General features: G+C 43.3%; 1 protein-coding gene across 4 annotated transcripts in view; it reads right to left on the bottom strand.

Moving 5' to 3' along the window:
• CPNE5 (copine 5) overlaps positions 1-13,099 on the bottom strand; it is a 129,314-nt gene that overhangs the window by 97,332 nt on the left and 18,883 nt on the right. For all 4 annotated transcript variants that reach the window (XR_014512561.1, XR_014512562.1, XM_083445764.1 and 1 more), the window contains exon 2: positions 338-378. Coding sequence is in view for 2 of the 4 variants with exons in the window: in XM_083445764.1 (XP_083301890.1) it covers positions 338-378 (41 nt within the window). In the remaining 2 variants the exon portion in view is untranslated. The remainder of the gene's footprint in view (positions 1-337; positions 379-13,099) is intronic.

The raw sequence follows: 13,099 nt of genomic DNA, 5'->3' as shown, positions 1-13,099 counted from the left end.
GCCAGGAGTTAATGAATCCAGAACTGATGTCAATGGAAGAACTAAATTTATGTCTCAGAGGTTAAAATGAATGGGATTTAAACTGCTTAATCTTGTTCAGCATGCTCAAAGTGTGTGGTCTTTTATTCATCCATTTAAAGCATTTATAAACATTTTTTAATAAAAGAAATCTCTAAGCACGGGGAGCAGGGGATCTAAGCAGTGTTAGACTCCAAGAATCCATGCATTTGAAATGTAATGCGTGGATTCTACAAGAACCTCTGTGAGCTAATCACAGAAACCCTGTAGTCAAACAATATTATACAAAGCAGTGAACCTATATAGAAAATGTACATACATGGGTCAGATTTGGAGAAAGTATCCTTATCCAGAAGATTTCTGAAATGAAAAAGAGAGAAAGAATTACACAATTTCCAGTACAGAGCAAAACTAATAATAATAATAATCCAATTCAATTTAGCCCAAACAACAGAAGCCTTTCTACCTAGAATAGCCTAGTGGCCAGCCTGGGTGGGAGACACCAATCTGACAATACTGTCAAGGAAGATGCTCTGTTACAGAGTGGTGTAACTTAGCTCAGCACACATTGCTGAGGGTGCCTGGCTGTAGTTCGTAGCAGAAGACAACTATATTCTATCTATCATCTATCTATCTATCATCTGTCTATATTATTTATTATTTTTCTTTTTCTCATAACAAATATCCAATATCAATAACATTCATTTTCCAGTTTCCCCCCTACTTGTTGACTTCCCTCAGCTTCCATTTCTGGTTTGTTACATAAAATGTTACATTCTGCTGTGTATATATAATAAGGTTTTATCAACTTGTATAATCTTCGTGTTCTTTGTAATTAAAGTTGTGAATATTTATTTAAATCCTGCCAATGAGTCCATTTTTTTTTTGTTTCTGTAAATATGTTGTAAAAGGTTCCTATTCTTTTCCAAAGTCACTATTGTCCTTTTCACGCAATTTGTCCGTAACTCTGCATAATTCATCAGTTTTTCTTGCCATTGTTCTTTAAATGGAATTTGTCCGGTCTTCCAATTTTGCACTATTAAAATTCTTGCTGCTGTTGTAGCATATATGAACAATGTCTGTTTTTCTTTCGGAATATCTTGTCCTAGAATACCTAACAAAAAAGCTTCTGGATTTTTAACAGACGTTACTTTAAACATTTTTTTAAATTTATTATAAATCATTTCCCAAAATTTCTTAATAATCTTACAATCCCACCACATATGATAAAATGTACCTTCCCCTTCTTTGAATCTCCAACAATTCTTTTGTTCTGTTTTATACATTTTTGTCAATTTATTTGGTGTGACATACCACCTATACAGGGACGCAGGTGGCGCTGTGGGTTAAACCACTGAGCCTAGGACTTGCCGATCAGAAGGTCGGTGGTTCGAATCCCTGTGACGGGGTGAGCTCCCGTTGCTCGGTCCCTGCTCCTGCCAACCTAGCAGTTTGAAAGCATGTCAAAGTGCAAGTAGATAAATAGGTACCACTCTGGCGGGAAGGTAAACGGCATTTCCGTGCGCTGCTCTGGTTCGTCAGAAGTGGCTTAGTCATGCTGGCCACATGACCCGGAAGCTGTATGCCAGCTCCCACGGCCAATAAAGCAAGATGAGTGCCGCAACCCCAGAGTTGGCCACGACTGGACCTAATGGTCAGGGGTCCCTTTACCTTTACCACCTATACATCATCTTCATATAATTCTCTTTCAGCAATATACAGTCTGTAAATTTCAAATTCACTTTCCAAAGCCTTATCCAATCTTCAAATTGTATATTATGACCTATGTCCTGTGCCCACTTAATCATTACCGATTTAACTTCTTTGTTGTTAGTTTCATATTCCAAAAGTATATTATAGGCCTTCTTCAATAGTTTGGAATTATAGTCTATAATATCCCTTTGGAATTTGGAAGCTGTGTAAGTAAATCCTCTCTTATTGTGCTCTTTAAAGACTTCGTTTAGTTGCCTGTGATGCAACCAACTCTGAAGATCTTCCTTTACCTCATTATAGTCTTTAAGTTTTAGTTTTCCTTCTTGCTCAGTTAATAGATCTCTGTATGTTGGCCATATTCCTTTCTTTGTTGACGCTTTGGATGATAATGCTTCAGCTATATTCTAAATCAATAGCACCCAAATGTGTGTTTCCTTTCCACAGAAGTCAACCTTTCCGATGCAGGCAGTGGCCCATATTATCTCTTGGTATAAAGATGATGATCTACATCAGGGTAGTCAATGTGGCACCTTCTAGATATGGTAGACCCCAACTCCCATCATCTTTGACTATTGGCAGAGCTGGTTGCGATTGATGGGAGAGGTCGTCCACAATAGTTGGAGGGCTCCACACTGGTTATCCCTGAGCTATGTACATGGCAAGTTATGTCAGTGCAAATATGAAAGAATGGAACTTGAGGGGCTTCAGCAAACTCAAAATATACATAACTAGTCATTCAAGACATGTAACAAACAAACAAACCCAATGGTTAAAATTAGAGTATAGTTTGCTATCATTATTCAAAATGGTGTCCAATGGTATCCACACACAGACAAAAACCTGCTCCTTGGTCTCAGAAAACATCACAGAAAACTGAGTTACAATATCTTAATAAGTGTCCAAATGCACGGTAAACAACAACGTTCCAATATGCAATAGTAGAACAAAAGTCTTCTACTTGGCATTGCTCAGGAATTCTAATAAACTAAAAAACCAGTGCAGTTTTGAAAGGTTCAGTCCACCATCATGATTAAAGATGGCATCCAACTACATCCAAGTTTAGATGAAAACCGTCTCCTTGATCTCATTGTGAAAAATGGCATGTCAAACTGACAAACAGCTTCAAAACGACTCTCTTGTAGTAGCAACCAGGTCCATATGCACATTCAAAGAAGAGTTTCTTGCTCGGCTAAGTTGTTCCCAACTTTATGGAGATCTAAGCCCCATTTGTGCATTTGTGAAGAATGCATCTGGTCTTGACGTGGGGAGGGGGACACACACAAGCCCGTCTCGACATTCCTGCACATTCCAGATCCTCTTCCCACATCCAGCACAAGCATATCAAAAGCATATCAAATGTGCTTAGAATCCTCCCAGCAGTTGGGAATCATGTGTTATCAGGGTTCCTGATCAAAGGGCAAATTTTAAGCACGTTCACTCAAATACACTTTAGAATCCCCCTTCATACCATCAAATTGCATGTAGAAATGTCTGGAGCCAGCACACACAGGACAATTGGAGTGAGGCTCCGTGTGTGCCCCCTCTCCACCCCCACTTTAAGCCTACACCTTGAATCCACAAAAAGGTTTCACAAAACCATTCATTCTGAATGTAGACAGAATGTTGATTTATTCTTAACATAGACCAGAATGTTGGCATGCAAACACCTTGTCCTCCAAGGTATTGATTTATTTATATCAATTATCTTCCCCATTGAAGAGCAGCCACCTCCTGCATCCTGAGAGATTATGGAGATTTTAGGACTTTTTCTAAAGATAGTAGGGGAAATGAATGGTTGATAGCACAAAGGAACTAAATAAGGGCTCATATATTGGAATCACCTGCGAAAGTGTTTGTTCTGCATTATTGAGTCCTTTCTTAAATTGCCTCCATCTGGGAATGTTATGGAATGAAGACAATGCAAACAACAATTTTATGTTCTGCTGACTTCATTTTGTAAATAAAGTAGTGAGAGCTGGACCATAAAGAAGGCTGATCGCCGAAGAATTGATGCTTTTGAATTCTGGTGCTGGAGGAGACTCTTGAGAGTCCCATGGACTGCAAGAAGATCAAACCTCTCCATTCTGAAGGAAATCAGCCCTGAGTGCTTACTGGAGCACTCGTGAAGCTGAGGCTCCAGTACTTTGGCCACCTCCTGAGAAGAGAAGACTCCCTCGAAGACTCCCTGATGTTGGGAAAGATTGAGGGCACAAGGAGAAGGGGATGACAGAGGATGAGATGGTTGTACAGTGTTCTTGAAGCTACCAACATGAGTTTGACCAAACTGCAGGAGGCAATGGAAGACAGGAGTGCCTGGCATGCTCTGGTCCATGGGGTCACGAAGAGTCGGGCACAACTAAACAACAACAACATAGTGTTTTCTCTTTAGGAGCAATAATGATGTATCACAGAATAATTCCATACTGAAACTGTTACTGCCCTACACAGACTGCACTTGCCATGCTGACTTATGTGCAACTGAGGTTGGTGCTGACTGAGTGGTCTTCTGTGTAGATGATGTGTGCAATTTGGGCCATACTGAATGCATCATCGCTAGATGTAAATAATGCCCTCTCTACAAATGGACTCTTGTAATATGAACAGAGGGGAGGGGGAAAAGGCTGCAAAAATAATTTAAGAAATTTAAATTAAATTTAGATGAAACATTTGTTCCATGCCAGGTGGTGGGTTACACTTAGACATCTTTGTGTGTTCTATGAATAGGAAAGTTTGTCATACATTTTACTATAACAGGAATTTGTCTCAGGGTTTCTGATACCAGCACTCAATGTGTCTGAAAATTTATAGCTTCAGTTCCTTCAAGATCCCTTCCCTCCCTTTGCCCATTTGATTAATCCACAGTCCTCAAGATGACAAGATTCTGGGAGCTGTCCACCACTTGTGGTGCTGAATGCAGTCAGAAAATTCTGCACTTAAGATAACGGAACTTTAGGGTTGGAAGAGACTACAAGGACCATCTAGCCCAATGCCCTGCGATGTAGGACTCTTTTTGCCCAATGTGGGACTCGAACCCATGACTAAGCATCTCCTGCTCTACCAGATGAGCTATCTCAGATGAGCTGCTACCATAAAAGTTAGTGGGATCTTTTGCTGATTTGGATGAACTTTGGATTGGGCCCTAATGGCAGAGAGTGTCGGCAATGAATAGCAGAGATAATGAAGGATTAGAAAGGGCTTAATAGCATTCCAGTTTCAGAGCCAGAACTTCTCTGAATGTTTCTTTCAATAGCTTATCTTCAAAGCACGCAAGAGCACCAATTAAATGTAAGGAGATATGCAGACTGAGTGCAGAGGGAGCTTGCTTTAACTCACTGGCATACTCATTCCAGGAAACGATATTTCACTGCTTTGGAGACAGGCTCAACTTCAGGGATTGTAGCAGGTCAGGCTGTTGCATCTGGGCAATGAAGAAAGTTGCTGTGAGTCAGCACAACCATGTGGTTCAGTAACAAGGGAGATATAAGGAGCCATAGTATTGTTTTCTCTCAATTGCTGTCAGTGAGCAGGTAAGGTGTGTTGGTGGGATTGCAGAGGGCACTGAATACCAGTCCCTGACTACAGTAAAACATGGAGAACCAAAAGCTGCAGTACAGGAAGCTACAGAGAGTACTAATTACTGAGTGATTCATCCACTGTAATTCTTTCTAAACACTCGGAAGATTTAGGGGCATCTTGAGAAGGATAATCTATCCCCTTGTCTTAGGAAGTGACAACCAGTGATTAAGAAAGCAGAAAAACTCTACTTGGCCTGTTAACACCCATGGATAATGAAATCAGAGGGGCAGAGAAATTTTGGGGAAGCTGTCAGTTATTGTTGTAATTCCCTGGGCTGCAGGACCGTAAAAGGAGGGTGGGACTGGAAGTCACGACTACACTAGCCTTTTTTGTTGTTTTTGTTTTTTGGTGTGACACTTTCCTGGCACTTTTTGAAGTCCGATGCAGACAGCTGGTCCTACCTTGTACACTTTGTACACTTGTCCTCTCACAAAAATATGGATGTGAAGTAAGTCTCCAAAGATGGAATATGCAGTCTCAAGTAATGCCCTGCCAGACTTGTTTCCACGCATGGGCTCTGATTTGCAGCAACTGGTGTTGAAGCACATCGTACTTTAGAAGTGATTTATAAATAAGAAAAAGTAGAGTCTTCTTTTTGACAAGACTGAAAAATGTGGAATCCATGAGCCTCTAGCTATAATGCTGCAATAATGCTTTGGTTGAGTAGGATGTCCTGCCCTGCAGTGACAAGCTGCAATTGCTTGACAACGATGTGCAGAGATGGTAGAATTTGTGTGGGTGGCCACCGCAAATTACCTGAATGACCTGTTAAGCGTGAGAAGCATGCAGAGAAAAAGAAGCCCCCTCTTGTCCCAAATGAGACAGAATAACATGCGGGGAATTGGCTGCCTTACATGCAGCTCACCCTGAAGCAGAGGAACAAGAAGTGAAGAAGAACTGAAAACAGAACAGTATGAGAGCAAGAGAATGAAGTGAAAAGAGAAGGAAACCAAAAGACCAGAAATTAGAAATATAATAATTCCAATCAAATGGGGACCATTTGTCCTTCAGACAGTAGTGCTGGCCTTTTGATGCTACCTAAAATACCACTCTCCTCTCAGCATTGGTTTCCTCAGGGAGTTCTTGATACATCACCCTCTTCCCTCCCTCCATAGCGTCTCTCATTCCTGCAATAATAAACAGCCCATTGGGATAGAACAAAACCTCCTCCAGTCTCTCCATTCATTGAGCAGCTATGACTTTCTGCTGGAGGACAGGGCTTGGATAACGATCCCGCCCCCAGCTCCCCCACAAAATAAAATAATACTCTATTGGCAGGGTAAGTCATACAAGGGCTGCCAAAAAATACAAAAAGATTCACTGCACATGAACTAAGCAGATTGCAGCTGCATCACACTTCAAGAATGGGAAGGGAAGCTAGTTCAGAGCCGATGAAGAAAAGCAGGAAGAGGAAGCAAGGAGAGTATGAGGCAGGTCCACAGGGAGGCAGCAGAAAGGGTCAGACAGTGAAGCTTCCAGTCCTTAAAGTGTCTATTGAAGGCTCTCAGTCCTGTCTACCCAGCTATTTTGTGTTATACATCAGTAAAGACAATAATAGCATGTTGAAGGTCTGAGTATTCAGTCCTCAAAGCCTTAGTGGAACTCCCTGGTTCACTGGCCCCACACTCACAGAAGTGTATATTAAAACAACAACAAAGACAGGCACCCCCTGGTCAACATTAGGCACTTTATAAATAATTCTTTTGAGAGAACAGGAGACCTGTGAAGAGTGGGTGGAGCTAGAGATGCAAAAGGTCATGAGTGGGGGTGTATTGGGATCTAAGAGTGGAGAGATAAGGGGGCAAGGGCCTTGAGGGTTTTGAAGGGGATGACGAGAAATAAAGGGAAACTAAACACCTCTATTTTCTAAAGCATCAGGCCCAAATCAGGAAACCAAATTAAGACCCAACTAGATTATGCAGGTGGCGCTGTGGGTTAAACCACAGAGCCTAGGGCTTGCCGATCACAAGGTTGGCGGTTCAAATCCCCGCAACGGGGTGAGCTCCCATTGTTCGGTCCCAGCTCCTGTCAACCTAGCAGTTCGAAAGCACGTCAAAGTGCAAGTAGATAAATAGGTACCGCTCCAGCGGGAAGGTAAATGGCATTTCTGTGCGTGGTTTGGAAGCTGTATGCCGGCTCCCTTGGCCAGTAAAGCGAGATGAGCGCTGCAAGCCCAGAGTCGTCCGCAAGTGGACCTAACGGTCAGGGGTCCCTTTACCTAGATTATCAGAGGAGATTGTGAGGACTAAGGAAGGTTTCAAAGCACTCTGGGAACAGGACTTACAACTGGTGACTGAAGACAATCTCCGGAATAATGCTTTGAAATCTGCTTCCACAAAGGTCAGAGGGAATTCTCCCCTAGTTGCCTTACATTGTCCTACATTGGCCCATCTAGTCCAGCATCCTGTTCTCACAGCGGCCACCAGAAAAGAAGATAACAGGTAATCTTTGTTGGGTGGCGGTGGCTACAACTAATGTTCAGAATGCCTTTCTGCCAGGAGTGCATCGTTGGTGAATGTTGTTAATGGGATATGGGAAATGAAAGCGAGTGAAACTGAATGTAAATGTAGTCTCTTCACTGCATCAACAAATAGGAGAAATGAGACACCAATCAAAGTGTCATTTGTGAACAACAGCCCAAGCCACCCACATTTCTCTCCTGGGTGGTTCTAGCACTCTGACAAAAGCTGTATGCTGACAGCTTCTTATATAGACAGACAGAAATGCAAACCAAAGGATGTCAATTTCCTTCTCAGCTAGCGACTATAGATCTAGGTCGCTGAAAAGGCAACAGAGCCTAGGTTTTTAGAACTTTGTGATTACGGAATTATCTTTCAATCAGCTATTTGTGTATGTAACCCAAAATTACTCATGAAAGAAACAATGAGAAAAATAAGTTATGAGTTTTGGGGACATCAGCTTTCCAAGGATTTAAAGTCCACAGAAGTACAGTCATGCACAAAGCCTCATTGCTGAAGTCACTGGAGGAAGAAAATTTAGATGGTTAAGGCTAAGGAGCCTGGCAATAGTGTACAGTGTAGCGTGACAGAGATGCTAACCTGGCCTCCTAACCTGACAGACAAGTCACTGCTGCTTACCAGGATTAGACAGTGATTGGCATGGTGCGGTGCAAACACACCACAAGCAGAAATAGATTGACTGCACTGGTGCATTTGCACTGCACTGCACTGCCCTCACCACTGCCTCTCTCCTCCCAGAAGCAGCAACTCGTCTGCTGGGAGGTCAGGTAAGAGCCTTTGCCCCACTGCACTGTCCGCTACCGGAGCCTGGATGTCCCCTCTTGACACTACTAGGAAACACCCTTTGTTCACCCTAAACAACCCCAGTAGCTATGATGCTGCCACATATGTAAGCCAACACATACCCCATGGATTTTGCAGATATCCAACCTTGAGTTTATAAATTCACTTAATAAGCACACAGAGAACACAGCTGAGTTATATCTGGGGGGTGGGAAGGCATACATTTTAAAAAGGCACTAGTGCATAACAATTTTCATTCTTTAAACAAATAATGTGCAGGTCAGTACTGGATGTTCCCTAATTTCAATATTCACTTTGAAAGAAGCACATTTTTGTTAGGGTTTTAGAGGCTGGCAGGTATGTCATTTTTGTGACACTGTTAATGATGTAATTTATCATAATTATTTTCATGTTTCTGTTCATTATGCATTATGCTTTTATATTCCATTAGAATCATAAAATTGTAGAGTTGGAAGGGATCCCAGGGATCATCTGGTCCACCCCCTTGCAATGCAGGAATCTCAACTAAAGCATCCATGACAGATGGCCATCCAACCTCTGCTTAACAACCTCCAAGGAAGGAGAGTCTACCACCTTCTGGGGGAATCCAGTCCATTGTCACACAGCTCCTACCATCAGAAAGTTATTCCTGAAGTTCATTTGGAATCTGTTTTCTTAAATCCATTGGCTCAGGTCCAATAACAACAACAACAACAATTTATTATTTATACCCTGCCCATCTGGCTGGGCTTCCCCAGCCACTCTGGGCGGCTTCCAAAAAAATATTAAAATACTGAAATACATCAAACATTAAAAGCTTCCATGAACAGGGCTGCCTTCAGGTGTCTTCTAAAAGTCTGGTAGCTGTTGTTCTCTTTGACATCTGGTGGGAGAACGTTCCACAGGGAGGGTGCCACTACCAAGAAGGCCCTCTCCCTGGTTCCCTGTAACTTGGCTTTTCGCAGTGAGGGAACCACCATCTCCAACTCCCTCAACCATATCCAACTCCCTCAATCATAAGGCTTGGTTTCCAGACCCTTGATCATCTTGGTCGCCCTCCTCTACCAACATTCCAGCTTGTCAATATCCTTCTTAAATTGTGGCGCCCAGAATTAGACACAGTATTCCAGGTGTGGTCTGACCAAGACAGACTAGAGCGGGACTATTACATATAGTCACACTGTTGATTCATGTCAAACTTGTGGTCCGAAATTGTGAAGAGCTGTCCTGAATCTTCCAACAAAGTAAGCAGCTCTTCAACGCCTGGAAGAAAACTCAAAACAAGGCGAGGCAAGTCTTTTTTATTATTGGAAAATATCTGAAAAGCTATCTGTAAGGAAGTTGCAGCATGCAGGGGAATCTCACCCTGTGCTTGTGAAACAGACTGGGAGCCTGAAGCCAATGTTTTGGCTGGTAAATTCCAATATCCAAACACTCCTCGTACTGGCTACCTAAACGCCGGACAGTGGAAGAATCTTTCTTGTGAATGCCCCTCCCTCTCTGATGCACACTCTCCACGTTGCCTCTTTTTCTCTCTCATGCTCTCTTCTGTATATCTCTATCTTGGAAGTAAGTCACCTGTCTGTCACCATCCTTCTCTCTTTTCCACTGTATCTCCCAGCAATCTCTCCCCACCACCACCCCAATTCCCCCCCCCTCTGTGTGTGTGTGTGTGTGTGTGTGTGTGTGTGTGTTACTGCAGCCCTTTCATTCTCTCTCTCCTCCCACTTCTGCCTTTCTGTTCCTGCCTTTTCTCCCAGACAAATACACGTCCTGTTCACAACGATGCTTCACTGCCAGAAGAGCAATACAATGCTGTGCTTTCCAGACTCAGTGTGGTGTGGAGTGGCTTGAAATTTGGAGGTGGGTGGTGTTGAGCAAGTTACCAGATGTCACAGATATGTTCTCAGAGTGTGGATGCTTGGCAGACCAGAGGAAACTTAAGGTTTGCAGAACTGTTGTTGTTGTTGTTGTTTAGTGTTTAGTCATGTCCGACTCTTCGTGACCCCATGGACCAGAGCACGCCAGGCACTCCTGTCTTCCACTGCCTCCTGCAGTTTGGTCAAACTCATGCTGGTAGCTTCGAGAACACTGTCCAACCATCTTGTCCTCTGTCGTCCCCTTCTCCTTGTGCCCTCAATCTTTCCCAACATCAGGGTCTTTTCCAGGGAGTCTTCTCTTCTCATGAGGTGGCCAAAGTACTGGAGCCTCAGCTTCACGATCTGTCCTTCCAGTGAGCCCTCAGGGCTGATTTCCTTCAGAATGGATAGGTTTGATCTTCTTGCAGTCCATGGGACTCTCAAGAGTCTCCTCCAGCACCATAATTCAAAAGCATCAATTCTTCAGCGATCAGCCTTCTTTATGGTCCAGCTCTCACTGCCATACATCATTACTAGGAAAACCATAGCTTTAACTATACAGACTTTTGTTAGCAAGGTGATGTCTCTGCTTTGCAGAATTACCCCCCACCGAAACAAAACCTTCAGAAAAACCTTGAGTGCGTGGTTGAGATAAAGGCAGCTCAGTAAGGCAGCTCAGTGGGCACAGAACACTGATTGACTGCTGGAAGGGAGGAATGGAAAAGGGAGCAGGGAGTGGAATGGATTATCATGGGAAAGGGCATAGCTGGCTAGGATCCTGAAGAGAAACACTCCACGCTGCAACATTTACCGGCACAAACTACTTCATGCAAGCATGTTGTGAAACTAAAGTGCCCGCTCTCAACTTCTCAGGGGGTTGAATATAAACAAAATGATTCCACTTCAAAGCACCGGCATGCTGCAAATGGGCTTGCCATCTTTTCACTGGCAGGGCTCCTGTGCCCCTTGAAACCTGCAGGCCAGGTTGAAATTCAAGATTCTTTCCCATCATGGAGAAAACAGAATAAGGAAATTATGCCATGCAGCTGCCAAAGAGACCAAGCTTTTGTCAGGGAGGAATCATAACCACTATCAGCAAACTATATAATGTGATGAGGTAAAAAATAAACTCTGCTGCAAGGGAGAGCCAGCCCATTTTCTCTTTGTGTTGCGGTTTGTGGTCATACTGACTGCCAGTGTATTTCAATATGTAGAAGGCTATTTGCAAAAGAAAGCCTAAATCCATTTCAGCGGAACATAATTCATCACTATAATGTGCCGGTGATTGATTTACAACCCAATCCTTTGCAAATTTACTCAAACATAAATCTCTCTTACTTCCATGGGGCTTGCCTCCTCTGTAAGTGTGCATAGAACTGCTCAACACATTTATCACCCTCAACTCCTAGGGGCCCAGGGCAACTCCTTCACCCCCCCCCAATAAAATATTAGAGGGGGCTGCCCACACACTCAAGTTGCTGGACATTGCCCAACTTCCAATCTCCTGTTGTAGGTGCAATAATGTTGCATTAACGCCTGCCTTGGAAGCACTGCATCAGAGGAACTTTTGCTATGCACTTCTCATAAGAACTATGCAATAACACGAGGGCCTCTAATGAGCTCTTTAATTTTCTCAGACTCATAACTCTGTTTGCATCCCCCTACGCTATCAGCACTTCCTGCTGCAAAACTTTTTCCTCTGCTTCCCTCTTGCCTTTGCACTTTACAAAGGGTGAGAAAGTCACCCTAAATATGATGACATGGCTGAAAATGTCTCTCCAGTATAATTTGTTTCCACGTTCCATGCAGTTCTGTTCAACCCTCTGTAATACAAGGTACATAATTGCCTCCTTCTCCTGGGTTAACTCCAGACAATTAAGCCCATCGAAGGCATCAGCTTTTGTCATAAACAAAGTACCTTGTGATGATCTTCTGTTCTCTGTCACCAACTGCAGGAGAAAGGCTGTTTTAATTCTCTCCAGTTACTTTCCACATTTCCAAAGGGCTTCAACTTTGCTAGACTTTTTAATTGCTTCATTATTCACTCTGGATATCCTCTCCCTGTCATTTTTTTCACCCCAAACAACAACTCATGGTTCCATGTGTAAAGTTAGAAAATAAGCTAAGACCCAGCTACCAGAGTTGCCTTCTTTTGTAAAATCTGGTACAAAATGCATTGGGCAAAAGCACTACAGCTGGTCAATGCCAGTCTCACTTAACATTTATACTTGGGAAATAATATTTGTCTCACTGTAACTTGTCTTACTATAGTGTCTAATGCATGGGGAAAGACACATCTCAAATTAATGTCCTAATACTTTATGGAATGCCTCTGTTGACAGGAACCTGTCCATACCCTTAGATCAACATCTGAGACCCTTCTCCAGGTAGAGGAGCCAACTTTGGCCCCAGACTGTGGGTGACCAGCGGCACACACTGCTTGACCTCTGTCCGCTGCTGCCATTCTCCAGTGCCATAGTGGTGACTGGGCCAAGGCCTCCACCAAGGGGCCTCTGTTGGGAACATGCTTCTGCAGAGGCAGTGGGGGTGGGGCAGTAGAACATGGGTGTCCATGTCTCATGAAGATGGTGGAGGCAAAGACCCCAGCCCAGTCACTGCCACAGCCCCAGAGAGAGGGAGGTAAGGCAGTGGTGGTGGCAGGTGGACGCC

The sequence above is a fragment of the Podarcis tiliguerta genome, assembly GCF_965153285.1.
Source record: "Podarcis tiliguerta genome assembly, chromosome: 6".
NCBI classification, from domain to species: Eukaryota; Metazoa; Chordata; class Lepidosauria; order Squamata; family Lacertidae; genus Podarcis; species Podarcis tiliguerta.
The sequence above is the reverse complement of the archived record's forward strand: the minus strand, read 5'-3'. Positions and strand labels throughout refer to the sequence as shown.